Below are 24439 nucleotides of genomic sequence, written 5' to 3' on the forward strand. Positions count from 1 at the left end.
TTCAAAATAGCCTGGCTTGTCATTTTTGTATAATGGTTTCTTATTATAATAAAATTCTTCTGTATGCTGAATACCCTTAGCTTCGAATTTGAACTGTCTTAGAGATGTATGTTGGCCTATTCTTCTTTGACTTACTCATTCCTAGGTGACCTTTTTCTTACTAGTCTTTTTTTTTTTTTGCTTTTTAGGGCTGCACCTGCAGCATATGGAGGTTTCCAGGCTAGGGGTTGAACTGGAGCTGTAGCTGCTGGCCTACACCACAGCCACAGCAATGCCAGATCCAAGCCATGTCTGCAACCTACACCACAGCTCATGGCAACAACGGATCCCTAACCCACTGAGTGAAAGCCAGGGATTGAACCATGATTCCCTAGTCAGATTCATTTCTGCTGTGCCACGACAGGAACTCCCTAAAAATAGTGATTTTTTAAAAATAAATGTGGGTCTGACTATTGCCATCAAAGATACAAATTCTTCAGAACCCCTTTCACATGCATTTTTTTTTCACTTTTTCAAATTTGTATAAAAAAGCAGTGAACATTTTAAGGTTTTTATTTACAGTTTTTATATTTGAAAGCAGTGATACTACAAGAGAGATAATTCTGATTGGTAGTTTATTAAAAACAAAAACCCCAGTCTACACTTTATACCATCTTATTTCTTTCTCTCAGTGCTTGATGTAACTGAGTGATGTCAATAACCGTTTAAGAAAGCTGTCATTATGACCTTCAAGTAGTCATAACAATTTTGGAAATTCATTGTATTTAAAATTTGGATTCATTTGTCAGTATTATAATTTTTTGTGTACCAACCATGGATTTTTAGTGTAAATGCTAGTAGACACAGCTATGTATCATTTGTTGTGTTGACTCTTTGGACTGCTCCTCAAGATTCCATTTTGTTCAAACCTAATTAGTTTTATGCTATGATTAGTGGGTTTGTTACTAAAACAGATAGGGGTGGAGTTTTAAAAATTACTACTAAAATATGTTACCTCTAAATGTGTAGTCCGCAGGGCTATTCTTACATGATTAAGTGTAAATAATACAGTCAACACTTTGTGAAATTCCTGACACATGAATAAAAAACAAAAAGTCTCTCCTACCCACTTTTAATCCCCACTGTTAGAGTTCCCTGGTGGCTCAGCAGGTTAAGGATCCAGCAATGTTGTTGCAGTGGCTTGGGTCACTTGTGGTGATACAGGTTTGATTCCTGGCCTCCTGGGAGCTTCTGCATGCTGCTGGTGGGGCCAAAAAAAATTTACTGTTGTGTTCATTGCACCCTTTTAGATCACTTTTGATTAGTAATTTTTATAAGACTGTGGATCTACACCTTTTTGTAGCAAAGAGGATTTCTTTTTTTTTCTTCTTTTTTTCTTTTTTGAGGCAGCTGCAGGGGACATGGGAGGGGCGGAAGAAGGGAATAGGTTATTTCTGGCTGCCCATTATGGCAGCCAGAATGCTTAAAGTTAAACAGTGTCTGGAAGATGTAGGATCAGATATTCCTTGTTTTTCAGTGTAACTCACCATATTTTAATATAAGCAGTGTCACATTTTTAAAAACATTCTCACAATTTATTAGTCAACCCTTATAAAAAGGAGGTATTCAGCTAGAGAAAATGAGTATTTCCTGTATTATCTCAGGATTAAGGAATTGAATATCTAATGTAATTTTAGTTTTCGAACTTCAAATTTTGCAAGTTTTAAAAAAGATTTTAATATCTGGTTAAGTGGCTGAATTATCTCTTGTGTCTTAATTGCGTGATATGCTTAATTGGTTATATACTTAGCATTTGGCACATTATAAATAAAATCAATATTGAAATTCTATAAAATGTTAAAGATATTTACTACCATTTAAAGATGTAATATAGAGAGAAGCTTGTTATATTGTAGACTTTTTTTTTTTTTTTTGCTTTTTTAGGGTTGCACCTGAGGCATATGGAAATTCCCAGGCTAGGGGTCTAATCGGAGCTACAGCTGCCAGCCTATGACACAGCAATGTGGGATCTGAGCCGCGTCTGCAACCTACACCACAGCTTATGGCAACGCAGGATCCTTAACCCACTGAGAGAGTCCAGGGATCAAACCCGAATCCTTATGGATCCTGGTCGGGTTTGTTAACCACTGAGCCACGAAGGGAACTCCTGTTGTAGACTTTTAAGAGTAAATATGCCTAGAAAAGGGTTTGAAGATTGTATGTGAAAATACTGACTGTAATTATCCCTAAGTAATATGATAATAGGTGATTTTTCTTTTTGCTCCTCTGTATTTTTTTTTTTTTTACTAAATTTCTTCAGAACACATTTAGAGAAGAAAAAAAGTAAAATATGTTGTCAGGTTATAGTTTGAAATTTTTTTTTTCTTTTCTGGGGCCGCACCTGCAGCATATGGAGGTTCCCAGGCTAGGGGTCTAAATTGGAGCTACAGCTGCCAGCCTATGCCATAGCAACTCGGGATCTGAGCCGTGTCTGCAACCTACACCATAGCTCATGGCAACGCTGGATCCTTAACCCACTGAGCGAGGCCAGGGATCGAACCCAAAACCTCATGGTTCCTAGTTGGATTCATTAACCACTGAGCCACAATGGGAACTCTTTGAAATTTTGTTTTTAAAATTGTATTTAGAGACTGTGTTTTGGCACATAAGTTAAATCAGTCAATTTTTTTTGTTGTTGTTCCACTAATTAAAGAAAAATTAAGCATTTCATCCTGCAGTCCTTTCAGAATACACAGGGAATCTTTGTGGTAGTTCGTTCTTGCTTTTGAATCACTGCAGACATGATCAACAATACATAAAGTTTTATTTTCTTTTTTAGTAAGAGAACTTGATCACAGACGACAGTATTAGGGATTGTCACACTGTATGAATTGATAAATTTTAAGGCGTTAAAGAGTAAAACTGGATGTTCATTGCCCTTTAATCAGATTTGTTCTTGAGATTTGTCCATGCATGTGTCCTTAGGGCTTCCTGTGCTCTTTAGTAACACTAGTTACTATGATATGAGAAGCTGATATTCTTCCTGATTCCTACTTACAAGTTAAATATATGTAATGAAGTGCTTTATTATGCCTGCTTGTTCCTTGAGTAACTTATGATAATTGATCTTGAAGTATTTGTTCCTGCTATTTGTACTATCAGAGTTTAGGCTTTTTCTGAGCACTTGGATTGTTACTGAAGATGAGATAGTTTATCCAGTAATACCTCATTGACTGCCAGCATACCAAGCATAAAGTGTATTTGGTGGTAACTTTAATTTAGGACAGAGTACCAGTTAAAGATTAAAACGGAGTATTGCAGGAAGATTTAAGAATGAATTTAAGATGGTTTTATGTACCAGTTCATCTCATTTTTCTTTGTTGACTGCCTCACCCTCATTTTCTTCCAGCACTCATCATGTTTTGTGACCTGGTACATTCCTGATTATTAGCATATAATATTGATATTTACAAGATGAATCTCTTGGTTTCATACTTAGTTTAAGACTTAGGCCACAGACATCTAATGGCATCATGGGTAGAAAATAAGATATAAGAAATTATTGCAGACGTTTAACTTTTAAATTGCAGACTATCGGTGGTCCATGTCAAGTCATAGTTCACAAGTGGGAGACTCATCTACAACCACGATCAATAACCCCTTTAGGTATGGGCATTAACTGCATCTGTTTGAGGCATATGCATAAAGTTACTAATATGCTGCAAAATGGCTTAGTGGGATTTAATATTTATTCTAAAGTTAAGGTCAATGCATAGTAGTACAAGTTTCACTTAGTGTACAGTTCTTAATTACCTTTCTTTATAAACTATTAGAAATGCTTGCCTTCTTATTTTTAATTTCTTGGGTTAGAGTTTATTGTGGAGTATATATTTCCATTTGGAGTAGTTACAAAATTTCATAAAACAGCGTTCTTCTTGACTGAGCATTTGTGGTGCTATTTGATTACTTGCTCAGAGAATGTAGAGAACATTTGAGGAAAGAAATAATCCAAAACAAAGATTCTTGCATTTTAAACTTTGAATAGTAATAGAATAAATTATTTATGGGTTTTTTGAAACTAGTAAATACTTGAATAAAGCTGTATGAATGAATTCGAATTTCTTGGTTGTAGCAGACATTTTCCCCCTAATACTCTACTGACTCTATTAAAGTTGCTATTCAGATAGGTTTTTGTTTGTTTAAACTTTGTTTTCTTGTGCCTAAAAATGGCATTCTCTTCACACAAGTATTTTTGAATTTCGTTTTCCGTACTGAGATTAAAATTTGAAGTTCATTTCACATGCATTAAATTAACCACTTGGTTTCATCTATAAATTGACTTTTAGTTTCTAGAGAAAATTAGAGTTTAAAGATAATAAATGGCTTGCTAGTTACCAGCTTAGGTTAGAATGTAATGAGAGATTCTGCTTTACCCTGTAGCTAGGACAAATCTCATTTAAACAGATATCTCATTCCATCCTCTTTATTAGATTTTATATGTTTTAATACATTTTTTATAGTATATTTAAATTTTTTATGGTAGCATACTTTAGAATTATAAGAGTCCCATACTGAGGCTGGAAATATTAGGAATTGAGTATTTAAAAAAAGTTGCATTTTGAATCATCTTGCAGTTAAGTAGGTTTTCTCATTTTGAGAAGTTGATTTTGCCTCTGGACTTTTTAATACATTTATTTTATACTTTCGGAAAAATATAATTTCTGAACTTGAGTTGTATGAAATCTACCAATCTTTATTGGGAAGTATTACACTTATTTTGACAAATATTTCAGACTTATGTTTACAGTAAACTGGGAAAGGAAGTGGCAGGGACGATAATTAGTATTTTACTCAGAGGGTGGGGCTTAACAGCTTTTCTTATTTAGTTGAAATTTCTGTTAGAAAGGAATGTGCCAGCACTTATTCTTTGGTAGTTCCTCACAGCTCTGTATATACAGGTAAGTTCATGCTGTTTGAAAAGCTTTTAGCTGGCTGTAGAGAATAGTTGGGATTTGAGGAGCATTATATTTTAGATAAGTTCAGAATATGCACTATGTAAGAATAAGCATTTTAATTGTGCCAAGACATTTGGTTTGAAAAATCAACCAGGAGATACCCAGCAACCTGTCAGTCTCATGCGTTGGTTGGTATAACGTTTGTCCCGGTGCCTCTCCGAGGAGTTTTCTTTCTTTTCCTTATAACATTGTGAATAATCACCATGAATGTAAGAACCGTTACTGTTTGATAGCCACCTTAAAAGGGATTTCTTTATTGAGGGCTACAATAAATATGCTTATTCATGTTGGGCTGCTTTTATATTTTAAATTAATTTCTAAAAAAGCCCTTAAGATGGGTAATTTCTCAGTTGTTCATTCTGTATACATCATGGGTTTTAACTAGGTTTTCTATTTTCCTTCAATTCTAGAAAATGAAATTATTATTGATGATGGACAATTTGGAATCCACAGTAAGTGAGATTGAGTTTTGAAAGACTTGATTTATATGGCTTAGATATTGCCTCACATTTCATTATAAACAGCACAAGGAAAATACAACAGTATTGAAAATAGAGACTATTTTCTAAGAATGCTTTAAAATTTATCCTGTCAGGGAGTTCCCGTGGCCAGATGAAATGAATCTGACTGGGAGCCATGAGTTTGCGGTTTCAATACCTGGCCTCGCTCAGTGGGTTAAAGATCTGGCATTGCCATGAGCTGTGGTGTAGGCTGCAGATGCGGCTCAGATCTAGTGTTGCTGTGGTTCTGGTGTAGGCTGGCAGCAACAGTTCCAATTAGACCCCTAACCTGGTAACCTCCATGTGCTCTGAGTGTGGCCCTAAAAAGACTAAATAAATAAATAAGTAAATAAGTAAATAAATAAATAAATAAATAAATACTATTTGTCCTATCAGGAGTTCTCTCTGTGGCAGAGTGGGTTAAGGATCTGGTGTTGTCACAGTTGTGGTGCTGGTTGCAGCTGGGGCTTGGATTCAGGCCCTGGCCCAGAAACTCCATGTGCCACAGATGTTGCAAAAATCAATCAATCAATCAATCAATCCTTTTGGCTTTTATTTGGCTAGTGACTTCAGGTATATGAATTAATGTAATTTAAAAGTATTATACTTAATTAGTCTTAACTAGTATGTTTGAGAATGATATTAATGTTTCTAAAGATTTTTTTTTAAGTCCTCTTGACAAGGAGTTTAAATCATATGATTTATCTATGGCAGAATATAAATGGAGAGTATATTTATATACTCACAGTTTGGTTCTTAGCTCCTCATATCTCCACTCCCAGTGATAGTGGTATAGTTTTAGCTGAATATCTGATGTGAAGCTTTGGAAGTGTAATAGTGATCTGTAGTGCAACAGCTGCTAAGTTAGAAGCTGTCTTAGACTATGTGTTCTTTCTGAAATAGATTTATAGTACTTCAATAGTGTATTCAATCAGAATATTTTAGTTTACTTTAATTGTTAAAGTTTGGCTAGTCGTTAACATTTATTCAACTGCCCCCCTCCCATATAAAGTTTCCGTTTCTTTTTTTGGCTTTTTAGGGCCATACCTGTGGCACATGGAAGTTCCTAGGCTAGGTGTCAAATGGGTGCTGGAGCTGCCTGCCTATACCTCAGCCGCAGCAACTTGGGATCTGAGCTGAGTCTGCAACCTACACCATAGCTCATGGCAACACCATATCCTTAACCCACTGAATGAGGCCAGGGATTGAACCTGCATCCTCATGGATGCTAGTCAAGTTTGTTATCACTGAGCCACAATGGGAACTCCAAAGGTTCCTTTTCAATGACAAATTTAAGACTGCTTGTATATTTACTTTGGAGAGAAATACCAGTGATAAATAACCTGAGTGTATTAAGATGTTAATGTGAACTAGAATTGTCAGTATATATTATACTTACTGGATTATTTTTTAAATGTGTATAATAATTACTCTTCTTCATATTTACTCTGCCAGATGGTGTTGAGACTCTGGATTCTGGATGGCTGACGTGTCAGACTGAAATCAGATTACGTTTGCATTATTCTGAAAAACCTCCTGTTTCAATAACGAAGAAAAAATTTAAAAAATCTAGATTTAGGTATGACCATGTGTATTTCTTACTTAGGGCCATTTATTTTCACTAATGCTATAAATTTATGATCATCTGGTTTTAGCCTTCAATAAGAAAATAACACACTTGTGGATAATGTCACATTTTCTAATAAGTACAGGATCTTATGAGAGTGACTTGCTTCCCTGCCTCACAATTGCTACAGTTAAATTACTTACGTTAGTCTTAATCTCCAAATTTAAAACCAGAAAATTGTTTTTTACTTAGATAAGTGATTTCCAAGCTTATGTATCTTTGTAGTTTCTACCATTTAATTTCTTATTTAAGCAACAAGTAGTTTGTTTAAAAATTGGTATTACAAAAGTTATTTTGTGCTAAATGAGATGAGGATAGTACCAACAGGGGAAAATGACTGTTGGAAATATCCTTCAGTGTCCTAAATTTGCCTATAGCTTGAAAACAAAAAACCTTTCCCTTAAGGAAAGGTAGCAATTACCATAGCAGTTTCAGATTGGTTTCATTTTAATCTTATATTAATTTAAGACATAAGTGTCAAGCTTTGTACAGATAGCTAAATAGTAAGTAATTTAATTTTTCTGTAATGTCATTTTGTTTATCTTTGAACTGATTTCTCAGTGATCCAGGCAACCCTATCATTTTTTGTAACTTTCGGCTGAGAGCTCTAAGTCTTATATGTAATGCAGCCTTTCCTGACAATGTCAGAGTTGAGTTGAAAGGGCCATTTTTAGTAACTGAGGTAATATACTCATTATCTTTATAATAAAATTCATAAATGATATTACAGTTTGTAAATACGTAAATGTTTTAACTGCCAAAATAGTATAGAACTTATTTATCACAATATGTAGGGAAAGGTTGGGTAACAATTCACAGCCCTTTGCATTGGCTGTTCTAAGAGTGAATAAAGGAGTTTGGGTGTACTTTGTCTCTGCATTAGCTTTTCTAGGCCTCTGGTTTATTTCTGAAAAACAGAGGTAATTGAACCACATGATTGATCTACAAGATCAGTTTGAACACAAAGATTCTCTAATCAGTTAATCATAAATAATTGAGTTATTTATATGTTAAGCAAATAAATTGTTCTCATGGGTCAGTGGGTTAAGGTTCTTGATTGTCACTGCAGCAGCTTGGGTTGCTGCTGTGGCATGGGTTTGAACCTGGCCCAGGATGGTGTGGCCAAAAAAATAAATAAATAAATAACATTGTTTAAAAAAATATCACTCTCATATTAGCATAAGACCTTGAAATAAAGATAACAGTAGAATATAAAGCCTTGGATTGTTGGGCTTATTAGATTTTTTTCCTTGACTATAATTAAGAAATTAATAGAAGATTAATGGTTGGGGTTCTGATTGGATTGCAAATGCATAGTGAGTCCTATACTGTTGTTTATGTAGAAAGAGTGTATGCATTATTACGCTGCTTAGGCTTAAATTGGAATATTTTTGTATAACCATGCTTAGATGAGCTCTACAAATTAACTGCTTCCTATTGAAATGATTATATATAGCTAGAAATTCATGTTTTTTGACCATCTTTTTTTCCCCAAAATTCATATCAGTGATGGATTACACCTATAACATAAGTTATCTATAGGGATTATCAGGACTTTTAAACTTAGCAACAGTGTACTAATAAACAGCAATTAATTTGAATTTTTTTTAAGGAATGTTTTTTGTTGATTTACAGTGTTGTATTAGTTTCAGTGTACAGCAAAATTAGTCAGCTATATATATATATATATGTGTATATATACATATATCTATTTTGTTCAGATTATTTTCCCAAGTTGTTATTAAATATCAAATATAGTTCCCTGGGCTATACAGTAGATCACTGTTTATCTATTTTATATATAGTAGTATGTTTATGTTAATTTCACACTCCTAATTTATCCCCCTCCCCCTTCCCCTTTGGTAACCATAAATTTGTTTTCTGTGTTTGTGGGTCTATTTCTATTTTGTATATAAGTTCATTTGTATCTTTTAAAGATTCCACATAGCAATATCATATAATTTGTTTTTATTATTTCATTCTTTTTTATGTCTGAGTAATACTCCATTGTATAAATATGCCACATCTTTATCCATTCTTCTGTTGATGGACATTTATTTTAGGTTGCTTTCATGTCTGGGCTGTTGTAAATAGTTAGCGGTTTGCATTTTATTTTATTTCACTTATTTTTTAGTTTTTTAATTTTTTAATGGCCTCACCCAGGGCATGTGCAAGTTCCCAGGCCAGGGAACTTCCCATATGGTAGCTGCAGCAATGCGCAATCTTTTAACCCACTAAGCTGGATCTGGGGATTGAACCCATGCCTCTGCAGTGAACTGAGCAGCTTCGTCAGATTCTTTTTTGTTTGTTTGCTTTTTTCTTTTTGCGGCCATGCCTGTGGCATATGGAAGTTCCCAGGCAGCTGCTAGCCTACGCCACAGCCACTGCAGTGTAGAATCCAAGCCACATCTGTGACCTACCCCCTGCTGCCGTCAGCGCTGGATTCTTACCCACTGAATGAGGCGAGGGATCGAACCCACATCCTCATGGACACTAGTCGAGTTCTAAACCCACTGAGGCACAGCAGGAACTCCAAATCTGTTTACATTTCAACTGGTGCAAGAAGTATTCTAGAATTTAGTTGACTTTTTGTTTTTGTTTTTTTGCTTTTTAGGGCCACACCCATGGCATATGGAGGTTCCCAGGCTAGGGATCTAATCAGCACTTCAGCTGCTGGCCTACGCCACAGCCACAGCAATGTGGGATCCGAGCTGCGTCTGTAACCTACACCACAGCTCATGGCAACACCAGATCCTTAACTCACTGAGCAAGGCCAGGGATCAAACCCACAACTTCATGGTTCATAGGATTCGTTTCTGCTGCACCAGGACGGGAACTCCTTAGTTGACTTTTTGGCATTACAAATACTCTGTGCAACTAACTGCTTCTCATTGTGAGTAAACTAGTCTCTTTGTGACCCAATGGCTTGGATAACTCATCTTTTGTTTTCATTGCTGTAGGGTCTGTAAGAGCTTTAGACTCTCGGTCTATTTTTTTTGTTCATTTGTTTCATTAAGAAAGGTGCATACAGGAGTTCCCATTGTTGCTCAGTGGTAACGAACATGATTAGTATCCATGAAGACATGGGTTTGATCCCTGGCCTCACTCAGTGCGTTAAAGATCTGGCATTGCTATGGCTGTGGAGTGGGCTGGCAGCTGCAGCTTTGATTGCCGCTAGCCTGGGGACGTCCATCTACCTTGGATCCTTGTATGTGGAGCTTAAAAGACCAAAAAAAAAAAAGGTACATACAGGAACTTCCTTGTGGCACAGTGGGTTAAGGATCTGGCATTGCTGCAGCTGTGGTGTAGGTTGCAACTAGACCACGGGTTCGATCCCTGGCCTGGGAACTTCATTATATCTTGAGGCCAATAAAAAGGATTCATACATATAAATACACACACACACACACACACCAGGCATACATATATGTATATATTTAATACAGTAGTTTTCTTTAGTAATTAAACTTAAAAATTTACACCTCCAACTCTAGCAGCCTTTTTTTTTTTTTTTTGTCTTTTGTCTTTTGTTGTTGTTGTTGTTGTTGCTGCTATTTCTTGGGCCGCTCCCGCGGCATATGGAGGTTCCCAGGCTAGGGGTCTAATCGGAGCTGTAGCCACCAGCCTACACCAGAGCCACAGCAACTCGGGATCCGAGCCGCGTCTGCAACCTACACCACAGCTCACGGCAACGCCGGATCGCCAACCCACTGATCAAGGGCAGAGACCGAACCCGAAACCTCATGGTTCCTAGTTGGATTCGTTAACTACTGCGCCATGACGGGAACTCCCTAGCAGCCTTTTTTAAATGCACACTAACAGTATGTTTCAATTTGGTAATATATGTGTAAGAAATTTCTCACAAGAAATTGAGATAGCCAGTTATAAGTAGGATAATAGTAAATACCTCTTTAGATTCTTTAGATGTTAAAAAACCCAAAGAAATAGTGAAAATAACCTTAGGCATAATGAGCGTTTAATACTTTGAAGTAATATGTGTAGATTAAAAACATTACTATTTTGTAAAATATAATGCCTTAGCCTGTGGTATGTGCACTCTTTGTATAATGTTTTTGTTATTTGAAGATTTAACATATTCAGCGAACCCTTTTTAACATTTAGGTAACATTTGTGTAAATTTTGCTCTTCCACGTTTTGCAGTTCATTATTTTTTCCATTCAGGGTAAAGCTGACACTCGAGGGTCTGGAGGAAGATGATGATGATAGAGTATCTCCCACTGTCCTTCACAAAATGTCCAACAGCCTGGAGATATCTTTAATAAGTGACAATGAGTTCAAGTGCAGGCATTCCCAGCCAGAGTGTGGTTATGGCTTACAGCCCGATCGTTGGACAGAATATAGTATACAGACAATGGAACCAGATAACCTGGAACTAATATTTGATTTTTTTGAGGTAAGTACATTTCCCTGGGTGGTGGTGGGGGGAAGAATGCAGGCTTGAGCTTGTTTTTACATGTTTTGATTTTTGTTGTGGTCTAATTTGTGTAAATCCATGAGTCATATAAGTTTTTAGATATTTACTCTTCTCTGTACCTTTTAGCAGATTTTAAAAACTTGGAGTTGACAGACTCAAGTACTATTAAATATAATTGAGAACTTCAGAACCGATGTTTCAAATATGACTGTATGTCTTGATGTCTGTGTCTGCTCTGAGTATAAATGACTTTTATCCAAAGTAACCTCCAGGTATGGGAGAAGGGCGGGCTGTGTGACCCTTGTGGGCAAACTGATGTTACTAAGTAGCATGATTGAGTCTCTTCACCATTGCAGTATGATTTATTGAAAGATTTTATTACAGGAGTTATAACTGGATTCTTTTTTGGATCTTTATTGATATTATAAATATGTAAGGAAAAATAGTTGGTATGACAGTTGTGCCTGGTTGTTCAGAATCTCTGCTGCCAACTTTCCAGAGCTACTTGGCACTGTCTAGCTTACTGGCCCAGTGATTCAGATGCTCCTCACAAATAATCCTTGTTCCATTGTGCCTGGCTGTTTGGTACTTCCGCTCCCATTTCCGCCAGATTAGAGTTTAAATCTTTGAGGGTAGGGAATATTCCCTGCCCAACAGTAGCATCTAGCTACTATTTCTTAAAACAGCAGACTTCAGGATCTGTTAGCACTCATTAAGTAATACTTGTTACACGTAATTATTGTAACTATCCTTTAATTGTTTAATCTGATAATGCCTTTTGACATAGCCTCTGTGAGTGGCTTTTTGGCTACCTTGCATTATACAGAATTTAAAGTATTTCCATTCAAAAAACTACATTTAAAAAAAAATCCAATTTGAAAACCCAAATAGGGGAGTGCCTGTTGTGGCTCAGCAGTAACGAATCCGACTAGTATCCATGAAGAAGCAGGTTCCTTCCTTGGTCCTGCTCAGTGGGTTAAGGATCTGGCGTTGCCCTGAGTGGTATAGGTTGCAGACACAGCTCAATTTCAAATTGCTGTGGCTGTGGTGTAGGTTGGAAGCTGCAGCTCTGATTTGACCCCTCGCCTGAGAATTTCCATATGCCACAGGTTCACCCTAAAAGTAAAAAAAAAGAAAAGAAAAAACCCTTAGAAGTTCCCTGGTGGCCTGGTGATTAAGGACTCCCAAGTTGTCACTTCTGTGGCTCAGGTCCAATCCCTGGTCTGCAAACCTCTGCATGACATGGGTATGGCAAAAACAAAGAAAAGAAAAACCCTATAATTATATCTCACTTGAGACTTTTTTTATAAAAAATAGGCAGTTTTGGTTGAACGTTTCCTTTTTTTTAATATCTACCTTGTAATAATCTCTTGAATAGTTTAACTTCCCTTTTATTTGGTTAGCAGTTTTGTTTATTACTTTATTTATTTATTTGTCTTTTTAGGGCCACACCTGTGGCATATGGAGATTCCCAAGCTAGGGGTCAAATCAGAGCTACAGCTGCCAACCTACACCACAGCTCATAGCAGTGCCGGATCTTTAACCCACTGAGCAAGGCCAGGGATCGAACCTACATCCTCATGGATACTAGTGGGGTTTGTTAACTGCTGAGCCATGACAGGAACACATGGTTAGCAGAATTACTAATGTATTCATAGACTAGACTGAAAGAAACACCCTGTGTAATCTCAAAGTGAATCTTTGGTGTCCTAGGGAGTTAATATCCCTCTGTCATTGTGTAGGTGCATTTTTAAAGGATAAAATGTACATTTAAAGTCACTACAGGTATATCTAAGACTTTGAATATAGAAGTACTTAGAAACTTTCAGTTAGTGCTTAAAATTTGGCAATACATGTTAGAGGATCAGAAGTGCAAATCATCAGTTACGATTAATAAAGTAATACATAAACTCTTAAATATAGTATACATGAAATTTTTTTTTTTTTGTCTTTTTGCCTTTTCTAGGGCCCCACCCGTGGCATATGGAGGTTCCCAGGCAACGTGGGATCCAAGCTGCGTCTGCGACCTACACCACAGCTCACGGCAACGCCAGATCCTTAACCCACTGACCGAGGCCAGGGATTGAACCTGCAACGTCATGGTTCCTAGTTGGATTTGTTTCTGCCTAGCCATGATGGGAACTCCAAAATATTTTTGTATACCAAAGAAGATGTATATTACAACCAAGCTATCTAACGTACCTGAATATAAGTTTGATTGGATTTCTTATTGATCTTCCTCCCTATATTCTGAGTTATGTAAAGGTTGTCTTTTGATCTTTAAATGGAAAAAAATTGTGTGTGTGTATATATACGTGTGTGTGTGTGTGTGTGTGTATGTATGCTTTTTAGTGCTACACCTGCGACACATGGAGGTTCCAGGGTAAGGGTTGAATCAGAGCTACAGCTGCGGGCCTATGCTACAGCAGTGTGGGATCCAAGCCACATCTGTGACCTCCACCACAGTCCATGGCAATGCCGTATCCCCGACCCACTGAGCAAGGTCAGGGATTGAACTCACATCCTCATGGATACTGGCTGAATTCGTTTCCATGACACCATGAGGGAAACTCATATTTTTTCCTTTTTTGGCTGTTCCTGGGCCAAGGATCAGATCTGACCCACATTTGGAACCTACACAGCAGTTAATGGCAACACCAGATCCTTAACCCACTGTGCCAGGCCTGGGATCAAACCTGCATGTCAGTGCTCCAGAGATGCTGCCAGTGCTCTTGTGCCACAGTGGAAACTCCTAAGTGGAAAATATAAGAAAGTATAAGAATATATAAGTCTACAAGCATAAGAATTTGAGTTATTCTTAACCTCATTTTCCAGGAAGATCTCAGTGAGCATGTCGTTCAGGGTGATGCTCTTCCTGGACATGTGGGTACAGCATGCCTCTTATCATCCACTATTGCAGAGAGCGGGAAAAGTGCTGGAATCCTTACCCTTCCCATCATGAGCAGAAATTCTAGAAAAACAATAGGCAAAGTGAGAGGTAAGCCTGGCGAAGTGGGGTGGCCCTTTGCAAATAAACAAAGGTTAAGTTAGGATTTTAATTAGTTTCAGATTGAGCTTTTGAGAATGGTAAAAAGTTAATAACTTTTAGAATATTGACTAATACATCGAAGACATATCTAAGCTTTAAGTCTTGACTTGTTTTTTTTCTATTTGATAGATTAAGTTAGAGTGGCATTTAAGTGTAGTTGAGTTTATTGTGACCTTTTTAATGGTTTTCATTTCTTTCCCTTTTCATTTTTTTCTTATAAAAGTTGACTATATAATTATTAAGCCATTACCAGGATATGGTTGTGACATGAAATCCTCATTTTCCAAGTATTGGAAGCCAAGAACACCATTGGATGTTGGACATCGAGGTGCAGGGAATTCTACAACAACTGCTCAGTAGGTTGAATATTTGTGTAATATTAATATTTGGTAGTGCATCCTTGAAAATTTTTTTTTGTCTTTTTGCCTTTTCTAGGGCTGCTTCCTGCGGCATATGGAGGTTCCCAGGCTAGGGGTCTGGTTGGAGCTGCAGCCATCAGCCTACGCCAGAGCCACAGCAACTCAGGATCCTAGCAGCGTCTGCAACCTACACCACAGCTCACGGCAACGCTGGATCCTTAACCCATTGAGCAAGGCCAGGGACCAAACCCTCAACCTCATGGTTCCTAGTCGGATTCATTAACCACTGTGCCATGACAGGAACTCGATACTTGATAAGATTAAGCTGGTTTGACCAACTAAAGGTGAAATGATCCTTTTAATTATTACCCTGGGGTTTATATTTAATTTGGCAATTAAGGTTTCCAAGTCAGATTAATTAGATACTAACTCCTCAGATTCTGGTCTATCCTTTTAATCTTCTACTGAACTGGTAAGAGAGAGATTAAAACTAAAAAGCCAAGAGGGGAAAGCTTGATGTAGTCAGGCTGATGGCATCAGTGTGTCTTGGAGTCCTGACCTTTGGCATGTTCTTTTAGGGTCTTAGTTTCCTCACCTGTTTTCAACACAGTTTCTATACATTTTCAATACAGTTTCTATACTTTAATGCTGTTGATGTGCCACCCTTTTCCCATTCCTTGGTCTGCCATTATCAAGTCATCTGAGGCTTCAATGCAAAGAACACATTTCCAAGTCTTATACTTTATGCCCATTGCAAAGAATTGTATTTTTCTTTTTTTTTTGTCTTTTCTTGGGCTGCACCCTCGGCATATGGAGATTCCCAGGCTAGGGGTCTAATCTGGAGCTGGAGCTGGAGCTGCCGGCCTACACCACAGCCACAGCAACGTGGGATCCGAGCTGCATCTGTGATCTCTGCCACAACTCATGGCAACGCCGGATCCTTAACCCACTGAGCAAGGCCAAGGATCAAACCCGCAACCTCATGGTTCCTAGTCGGATTCATTAACCACTGAGCCACAGCAGGAACTCCTGTTTTTTTCTTAGTTGATCACCTCACTTGGGGATATCTGTCTTGGTATAGGATATGTTCTGTATTCAATGTGTAAATACCTGTAGTCGTTAGAGCTTGAGTTATGGAATAAATGCCACACCAACCATGTTTGATGATCACAATCTTATATTGGGGTTTGGCAAAATTAACCTCAAAATAAAGAATAAGTAATGGATCCATTGTCAAAAATATAGGTGACTTCTTTATATTTTTTTATTTTCCTATGGTAATGAAAGGTATATTTCTGTATATTTCTGTTTCAGGCTTGCTAAAGTTCAGGAAAATACTATTGCTTCTTTAAGAAATGCTGCTAGTCACGTAAGTGGACCTTTTTTCTTTAAACAACTTTGGGCTAGTGGTCCAAAGGTGGAAGAGTAAAGAGATTGTAGGTCTGGGAAGCTTTCTCCAGTATGCATTAATAGGGCAAAAGGGAGAATATTTATGCTTCTTCTAAATATCTAAGTGAAGTATTTTTAGGCATTTGTATTTAAATTCATGGCGAAGATTAGGATTAAAACAAAGGAATTCTAAGCATCATTTTAAAATTAATTAGTTAGAGGTATAATTGATATATAATACATTAATTACATGTGTACAATATACTGATTCATAATTTTTAAATGTTATACTCAGTTTATAGCTGTTATAAAATATTGGATGTATTCCCTGTGCTATAAAATATATCCTAGTAGATTACTTTATTTTGTTTAGATATAATTGCACATTTATTATTTATTTTTTTGTCTTTTTGTCTTTTTAGGGCCACACCCGTGGCATATGGAAGTTCCCAGGCTAGGGGTCGAATCGGAGCTGTGTTTGCCAGCCTATACCACAGCCACAGCCACAGCCACAGGGGATCCAAGCTGTGTCTGTGACCTATGCCACAGCTCCCACTAAAGCCGGATTTTCAACTCACTGAGCAAGACCAGGGATTGAACCTGCCTCCTCATGGGTACTAGTCAGATTCATTTCCACTGAGCCACAACAGGAACTCCAGTATATTTATTTTTATAGCATCACATTCCACAGGATTTGATACAGCACGAAATTGAATCAGGATCTCTTTCACTTAAAGATGAAATTTGACATGAGATATATATATATATTTAACTGGGGAAAGCTACACCCTCTAATAATTTGTGATAAGACATGATAGCTTTGGAGCTCCCTTATGGCTCAGCAGTTAACCAGCCAAGTATCCATGAGGACATGGGTTTGATCCATGGGTTAAGGATCTATCTAGTGTTGCTGTAAGCTGTGGTGTAGGTTTCAGATGTGGCTCAGATCTGGCGTTGCTGTGGCTGTGGTGTAGGCCGGTAGCTGTAGCTCCAATTCTACCCCTAGGCTGGGAATCTCCATGTGCTGTGGGTTTGGCCCTAAAAACACACATATACACACACAAAAGACATGATAACTTAGTGGGAAGATCTGTTATAAGAAACTTCCAAGGGAATAATGCTATAGACCTTTTATTAATGGCTGTCCTCAAGAAATTTTTGGTTAAGAACGTCTTTTTTTTTTTTTTTTTGTCTTTTGTCTTATTAGGGCTACACCTGGAACATATGGAAGTTCCCAGACTGGGAGTGGAATTGGAGCTACAGCTGCCGACCTACTCCACAGCTTACAGCAATGCTAGATCCTTAACCCATGAGTGAGGCCAGGGATCCAATCCTCATCCTCAGATTTGTTAACCACTGAGCCACCATGGGAACTCCCAAGAATGTCATTTTTTTCTTTTCCTGTTTAACAAGGGCTTGTCCTTTTTCACTCTTAAAATCCCATTCCTCCTGGTTTGCTGTGACCCAAATAGAGGAGCCCAAAACAGGGATCTGGAAGTTATGCTGCCTTTTTTTCTTTATTTTTTAGGACCACACCCGTGGCATATGGAGGTTCCCAGGCTAGGGGTCTAATTGGAGCTGTAGCAGCTGGCCTACACCACAGCCGCAGCAATGCCAGATCCGAGCTGCTACTGCAACCTACACTGCAGCTCACGGCAATGCCGGATCCTTAACCCACTGAGTGAGGCCAGGGATCGAAACTGAAACCTCATGGTTCCCAGTTGGATTCATTTCCACTGTGCCACAACAGGAACTCCTGAAATTATGCTGCTTTTAATGCACCTTTTATATTTATTTTTTCAATTTTGCTTTTTTATTATAGTTGATTTACAGTGTTCTCTCAATTTTTGCTGTACAGTAACATGACTCAGTTATACATACATATACATTCTTTTTCTCACATTATCCTCTATTCTGTTCCTTCACAAGTGATGAGATGTAGTTCCTTGTGCTATATAGCAGGATCTCATGACTTATCCACTTACTTATTTTATGCATAGTAATTTATACCTTTTAATGCCCTACTGCTATATGGCCCCTTTCCTCTTCCCTCTTCTCACTGGTAACCACTAGTTTGTTCTCTGTATCTATCTGTGAATCTGTATCTTTTTTGTCTTATTCACTAATTTTTATATATATATTTTTTAGTGCCATGCATACAGCATATGAAAGTTCCCAGGCTAGAGGTCTAATAGGAGCTGCAGCTGCCAGCCTACGCCACAGCCACAGCAATGCCAGATAGTTAACCCCCTGAGTGAGGCCAGGGATCTTACCTGCAACCTCATGAACACTTGTCAGGTTTTGTTACTGCTGAGCCACAATGGAAATTCAATTTTTATATTCTTTAGATTCCACAGATAAGTGTTATCGCATAGTATTTGTCTTTCTCTGACAAATTTGACTTATTTCACTTAGCACATTATCCTCCAAGTCCATCCATGTTACAGATGGCAAAATTTCATTCTTTTTTATGGCTGAGTAGTAGTCTGTTGTGTGTATATACACGTACACACACCACATCTTTAGCCATTCATCTGTTGATGGACACTTAGGTCACTTCCATATATCTTAGCTATTATAAATAATATACTGCTGTGGACATTGGGGTACATTTATCTTTTCAACTTAGTCTTTTCTTTTTTTTTTCTTTTTTCCCAGTTATATACCTAGGAATGAAATTGCTAGGATACATGGTAGTTTCAATTTAGTTTTTTGTTTGTTTGTTTGTTTGTCTTTTTGCCTTTTCTAGGGCCATGCCCATGGCACATGGAGGTTCCCAGGCTAGGGGTCGAATCGGAGCTGTTGCTGCCAGCCTAAGCCAGAGCCACAGCAACTCGGGATCTGAGCCGCGTTTGCACCCTATGCTGAAGCTCATGGCAACTCCGGATCCTTAACCCACTGAGCAAGGCCAGGGATCGAACCTGCAACCTCATGGTTCCTAGTCAGATTCGTCAACCACTGCACCACGATGGGAACTCCCCATTTTCGTTTTTTTGAGAAACCTTCACATTGTTTTCCGCAGTGACTATACCAGTTTACATTCCTGCCACAGTGTAGGAGGGTTCCCTTTTCTCCACATTTGTTATTTGTGTTCTTTTGGTGATAGCCATTCTGACAAGTGTCAGGTGGTATCTCTTTGTGGTTTTGATTAGTATTTCCCTGATGATTGGTGATGTAGAACATCCTTTCATGTTACTTGACCATCTGCATTTTCTCTTTGCAAAAATGTCTCTTCAGTTCTGCCCATTTACTGATTTTTTTTTTTCCTTCTTTTTTGGCCACCCTGTGGCCTGTGGAGTTCCTGGGCCAGGAAATAGCTCTTGCTGCAGCAGTCGCATCGGTTGCAACTGTGGCTCAGATACGGTCCCTGGCCCGAGAACCATATGCCATGGGGCAGCCAAAAAAGGAAACAAAACCACACAAAACTTTAAGTATATTTGTGTTCACCTTCTGTTTCAGCTTCTATTGGCAAATTTGACGTGTGCTTCATTCTGCTTGCCCATTTCTGCTTTCTCTATCTTTTCAGGAGAAGTTAGTTTCTTTCCTTATCTGATTGAGGTTTTATTTTATTTTTTTAAAAAAAGCTATAAAGTGTGCCACACAAGTGCAGCAAGGAGCAGAGTAGAGACTGCAGTTTAATCTTGTTCCCACCTCACCTTTGAAGTTTTGCTGTCCAGTTACAGTGTGCAGGGGTAGCAAGAGGCGAAGTAACAAGCCATGCTCCAGGCTCCTCTTAGGCTCTATTTCTGCTAGTAGTAGCAGAAGAAGAGGTGACACTTGTGGAATTCATAACTGCCCCAGAGGGAACCCGGGGTGTATTCCAGTGGGATCAGTGCCTATTTTTTTTGCCAGGAAAAAATTTCTGTGCTCTTGCAAAACAAATTACAATTGTTTTATGAGAAGAAATTACTTTTAGAAAAAAAACATGAAGTATAACCTTGAAGAATTCATGAAGTTTTTTTTTTTTTTTTGGACAGGTCAATAATTTTATAGCAAACAGTAAATTTCTCATGTCGTCCTCGTTTTATTTATTTATTTATTTATTCATTTATTTATTTTTGCTTTTTTGGGCTGCACCCTCGTTGTATGGAGGTCCCCAGGCTAGGGGTCTAATTGGAACTACAGCTGCGGGCCTATGCTACCCACAGCAATGCCAGATCCGAGCCCAAGTCTGCAAACTACACCACAGCTCATGGCAATGCCGGATCCTTAACCCACTGAGCAAGGCCAGGGATCGAACCCGAAACCTCATGGTTCCTAGTCGGATTAGTTTCCACTGCACCATGACGGGAACTCTTTGTCCTTCTGGTTTTAGATATATTGCTGGCCAGATAATATTTTTCAAATACTTGTTTATTTTTTTCAGGGTGCAGCCTTTGTAGAATTTGATGTGCATCTGTCAAAAGATTTTGTGCCTGTGGTATATCATGATCTCACCTGTTGTTTGACTATGAAAAAGGTATGCTGAAATTCTTTTATTTTAACCTCTAATGAAGGTGGATAAAAGGTTTAACAACAAGGAAGTTGTATATACACATACTGTGTACCATTTTATATAAGGCATTGAGCATCTGTGGATTTTAGTATTTTGTGAGGGGTCCTATAATCGATCCTCTGCAGATACTCATAGATGACTGTATGTTTATTTATTAAATAGAGTTGGTTAGTTCATTTTCTTCGTGAATCCAATTCTTTCTTCTCTCAGACTCCTACAACATCAAGAGAGAGAAAAAGGAGACAGGAATATTAATTTTCTAGAGTAGGGTCTCTGTCTTGCTGAATTTGCCGAGGACATTCCAGGTGGTTTCTGTATCAGTCAGCCATTGACCCTGTATTGAGGTGGGACAGGAAGCTGTCAAGAGTGTTCTCTAGGCTCCCTTGTAGTTCTGTATCCAGCTCTTTCTCAAGTTAATAGGCTTATATGATTTCGTTTAAGTGGAAAGAGTCGTGGTAAAAAATAAAGTTGAAGAAGTACTTTGGAGCCTAGATAGTGGAGGGCTTCAGGGGTTTGGACTTAGGAACAATGGAAATAAAGCCTTTTGAGCCAGGTAGGGAAATGTTCAGAACTAAACTTCCAGTTGAATATTTTGAAACCTGATGTATGGGTGTAAGAGCAACTTGAGACTAGAGGCAAGGGGAGTGGTAACCCGGGCCAAAGGTTACAATAAGCCTAAACTAGAATAGAGACAATGAGAAGGAAGAAGAAGGCATGATAGAGGAGAAAGTCTAGAAAGAGATTCTTGTAATTTATTAAAATTGTAATGGCTGTTGTGCAAACATAATTGTCATATAGTGTTTGGACTTCATTATACAAATTAACGAGCTGATTTCTCAGGGAGGCTTCTTTTGGCATTTTCTTTAAAACTGCGTTGCATATCATTTCCATTGAGTTAATCTAAAGTTAAGGCTGATGCTGAGAAAACTAGACAGCTTACATGTAAAAGACTGAAATTAGAACATTACCCAGTACCAGATACAAAAATAAGGCCTGTCTTGAATAAACAGTAATAATTTGGGGCCAACTTTTCTCTCCCTTTCTCTCTTTTTTAACAGAAATTTGATGCTGATCCAGTTGAATTATTTGAAATTCCAGTAAAGGAATTAACATTTGACCAACTACAGTTGTTGAAGGTAGTAATAATAGCGTAAAATATGAATTATCTTTTAGTAAAATATAAATTACCTGTTAGTACTTGTCTGTGTATCGTGATGTCTTTGCACATTTGGATGACTATACACACACACAGCATGCGTAGAGTTTATGTTTTGGTTTTCTGTTCTATTATGCAGAACGGGTATCAGCTAATCCACCTTCCCTTCTTTAACAATTTCCGTGGACCCCATTGGTTTTTGCTTTTGTGAAGGAGCTGGGTTATAAGTCTTTATAGGCCATAGGGGCTAGCCATAATCTTAGATTGTCTCTGGTCTGTTTTAGCGTTTTATAATTTTACACTTGGCCTTTTATGTTATTATTGGTTTTTATACCTATGCTATTATCTAAGATCCTTGTATATTTTTCCATGTAATTTTACATGATCCCTCTTCCTATTCTCATTAGATACCTAAATCCCTACTTGGGTATTTGATCATGATCTTATATGTATGTATAATATTAAATATATACATGGTAAGTGTTTATTATTAAACTGATAATTCTGTATTTTATAATTTTCTCTAAATAGCTTTTCAAGTTATAATTCTGTTAACCATATCTCCATAAACTAACACCTTTTTTTCTGATTGCATTTTGGGCATTTTCTAGCTCACTCATGTGACTGCACTGAAATCTAAGGATCTGAAAGGTATGTACCAATATGAAAACACAGTTTTCATTTCATAGTTAGCGTGTATAGAGTATTTCCTTATCCATTTTTAACTTACTTTTGGTGACCTTAATATAACACTGAGTTATATAAATGTAATTTTGTCATGAAGTGTTTATGTATTGAAATGCGCCTATGACATGTGTATATAGTAAGCATGTTTCTTTACTTTTATGGATTTGGTGATTAAAATTCTTTATAATTTTCTACCTGTCAATCTTTCCAGACATCCTTAAGCATTACAAAGTACAGAATATATCAGGTAGAGAATGGCTCCAGCACCAGGAGTTTGAATCTCAAGCAGGTTACTTTATTTAACCACTCTGTGCCTCAGTTTCCTCACAGCTTGTCCCTTTTTTTTTGCTTTGTAGGGCTGCACCCATGATATATGGAAGTTCCAAAGCTAGGGGATGAATCAGAGCTACAGCTGCTGGCTTACGCCACAGCCATAGCAACACAGGTTCCAAGCCGTGTCTGCAGTCTATACCACAGCTCACAGCAACACCAGATCCTTAACCCACTGAGCAAGGCCAGGAATCAAACCCACCTCATGGTTACTAGTCAGATTTATTTCTGCTGAGCCACAGCGGGAACTGCCTCAAAGCCTGTCCTGTCTTAAAAATCCCTTTGTATGGAGTTCTTATTGTGGCACAGTAGAAACAAATCTGATTAGTAACCATGAGGTTATGGGTTTGATCCCTGGCCTCGCTCAGTGGGTTAAGGATCCGGTGTTGCTGTTGAGTTATGGTGTAGCTCACAGACACAGCTTGGATCTGGTGTTGCTGTGGATGTGGCATAGCCTGAGCAGTGGTAGCTCTGATTCGACCCCTAGCTTGGGAACCTCCATATGCCTCGGGTGCGGTCCTAAAAAGACAAAAAAAATCCCTTTGTAATTCCACTTTACTTTCTACACCCACAGAACTTAATAATTGTCTGTGCGTTTTGGCCGCATTCTGGTGCATGTGGAAGTTCCTGGCCCAGTGATTGAACTTCTGCTATAGCAGAGGCCCAAACTGCTATAGTGACACCACCACATCCTTAATCCTCTGTGCCACAAGAAGGCACAGTGTGTCATTTTTTTTTTAACCCTTTATATTTGTATAATGTTCTGTCTCTTCCACAGTTAGGGGAAATGGTTTTATATTCCCTAAGACATTTATAATACTCTGCATAGAGTAGGTACTCTTTACATGTTTATCTGTAGTTACCACAACAGGATAGGTACAGTGCCTTTATGAAGAAATTGTAAGGTACCAAAGACTCCAAAGAGTATCCCCAGAGCATAAATATGGCTTTACAAGCTAGTAGATATAGTTCATAACTCTTTAGAGTAAAATCAGTTTTACCTTTATTTCTCTAGAAAATTTTACGCTATTTAGTTTTTGAATTATAATACAAAGGATTGGTTTTTGGCTGTTTTGTTTTTTGGTTTTGGGTTTTGGTTTTTTTTTTTTTTTTTGTCTTTTTAGGACTGCACCCGAGGCATATGGAGGTTCCCAGGCTAGGGTTAAATCAGAGCTGTAGCCGCTGGCCTACACCATATAGCCACAGCAACTTGGGATCCGAGCCGCATTTGCAACCTACACCACGGCTCATAGCAACTCTGGATCCTTAACCCACTGAGAGGGGCCAGTGATCAAACCCAAGTCCTCATGGATAGTAGTTGGGTGTATTAACCACTGAGCCATGACAGGAACTCCTGGGGAGGTATTTTTTAAAAAGTAATGATACTAAATTTTTTTTTCTCTTTTGGAAAAAATTCT

General features: G+C 37.9%; 1 protein-coding gene across 4 annotated transcripts in view; it reads left to right on the top strand.

Moving 5' to 3' along the window:
• Positions 1 to 24439, top strand: part of GPCPD1 (glycerophosphocholine phosphodiesterase 1) — a 56629-nt gene that overhangs the window by 15741 nt on the left and 16449 nt on the right. For all 4 annotated transcript variants that reach the window (XM_047771710.1, XM_047771711.1, XM_047771709.1 and 1 more), the window contains exons 5-14: positions 3570 to 3645; positions 5405 to 5446; positions 6950 to 7073; positions 11304 to 11535; positions 14392 to 14554; positions 14829 to 14961; positions 16279 to 16333; positions 20720 to 20812; positions 21907 to 21984; positions 22616 to 22655. In XM_047771710.1, the coding sequence (XP_047627666.1) occupies positions 3570 to 3645; positions 5405 to 5446; positions 6950 to 7073; positions 11304 to 11535; positions 14392 to 14554; positions 14829 to 14961; positions 16279 to 16333; positions 20720 to 20812; positions 21907 to 21984; positions 22616 to 22655 (1036 nt within the window). The remainder of the gene's footprint in view (positions 1 to 3569; positions 3646 to 5404; positions 5447 to 6949; positions 7074 to 11303; positions 11536 to 14391; positions 14555 to 14828; positions 14962 to 16278; positions 16334 to 20719; positions 20813 to 21906; positions 21985 to 22615; positions 22656 to 24439) is intronic.

Source organism: Phacochoerus africanus, chromosome 3 (genome assembly GCF_016906955.1).
Source record: "Phacochoerus africanus isolate WHEZ1 chromosome 3, ROS_Pafr_v1, whole genome shotgun sequence".
Taxonomy (NCBI): Eukaryota; Metazoa; Chordata; class Mammalia; order Artiodactyla; family Suidae; genus Phacochoerus; species Phacochoerus africanus.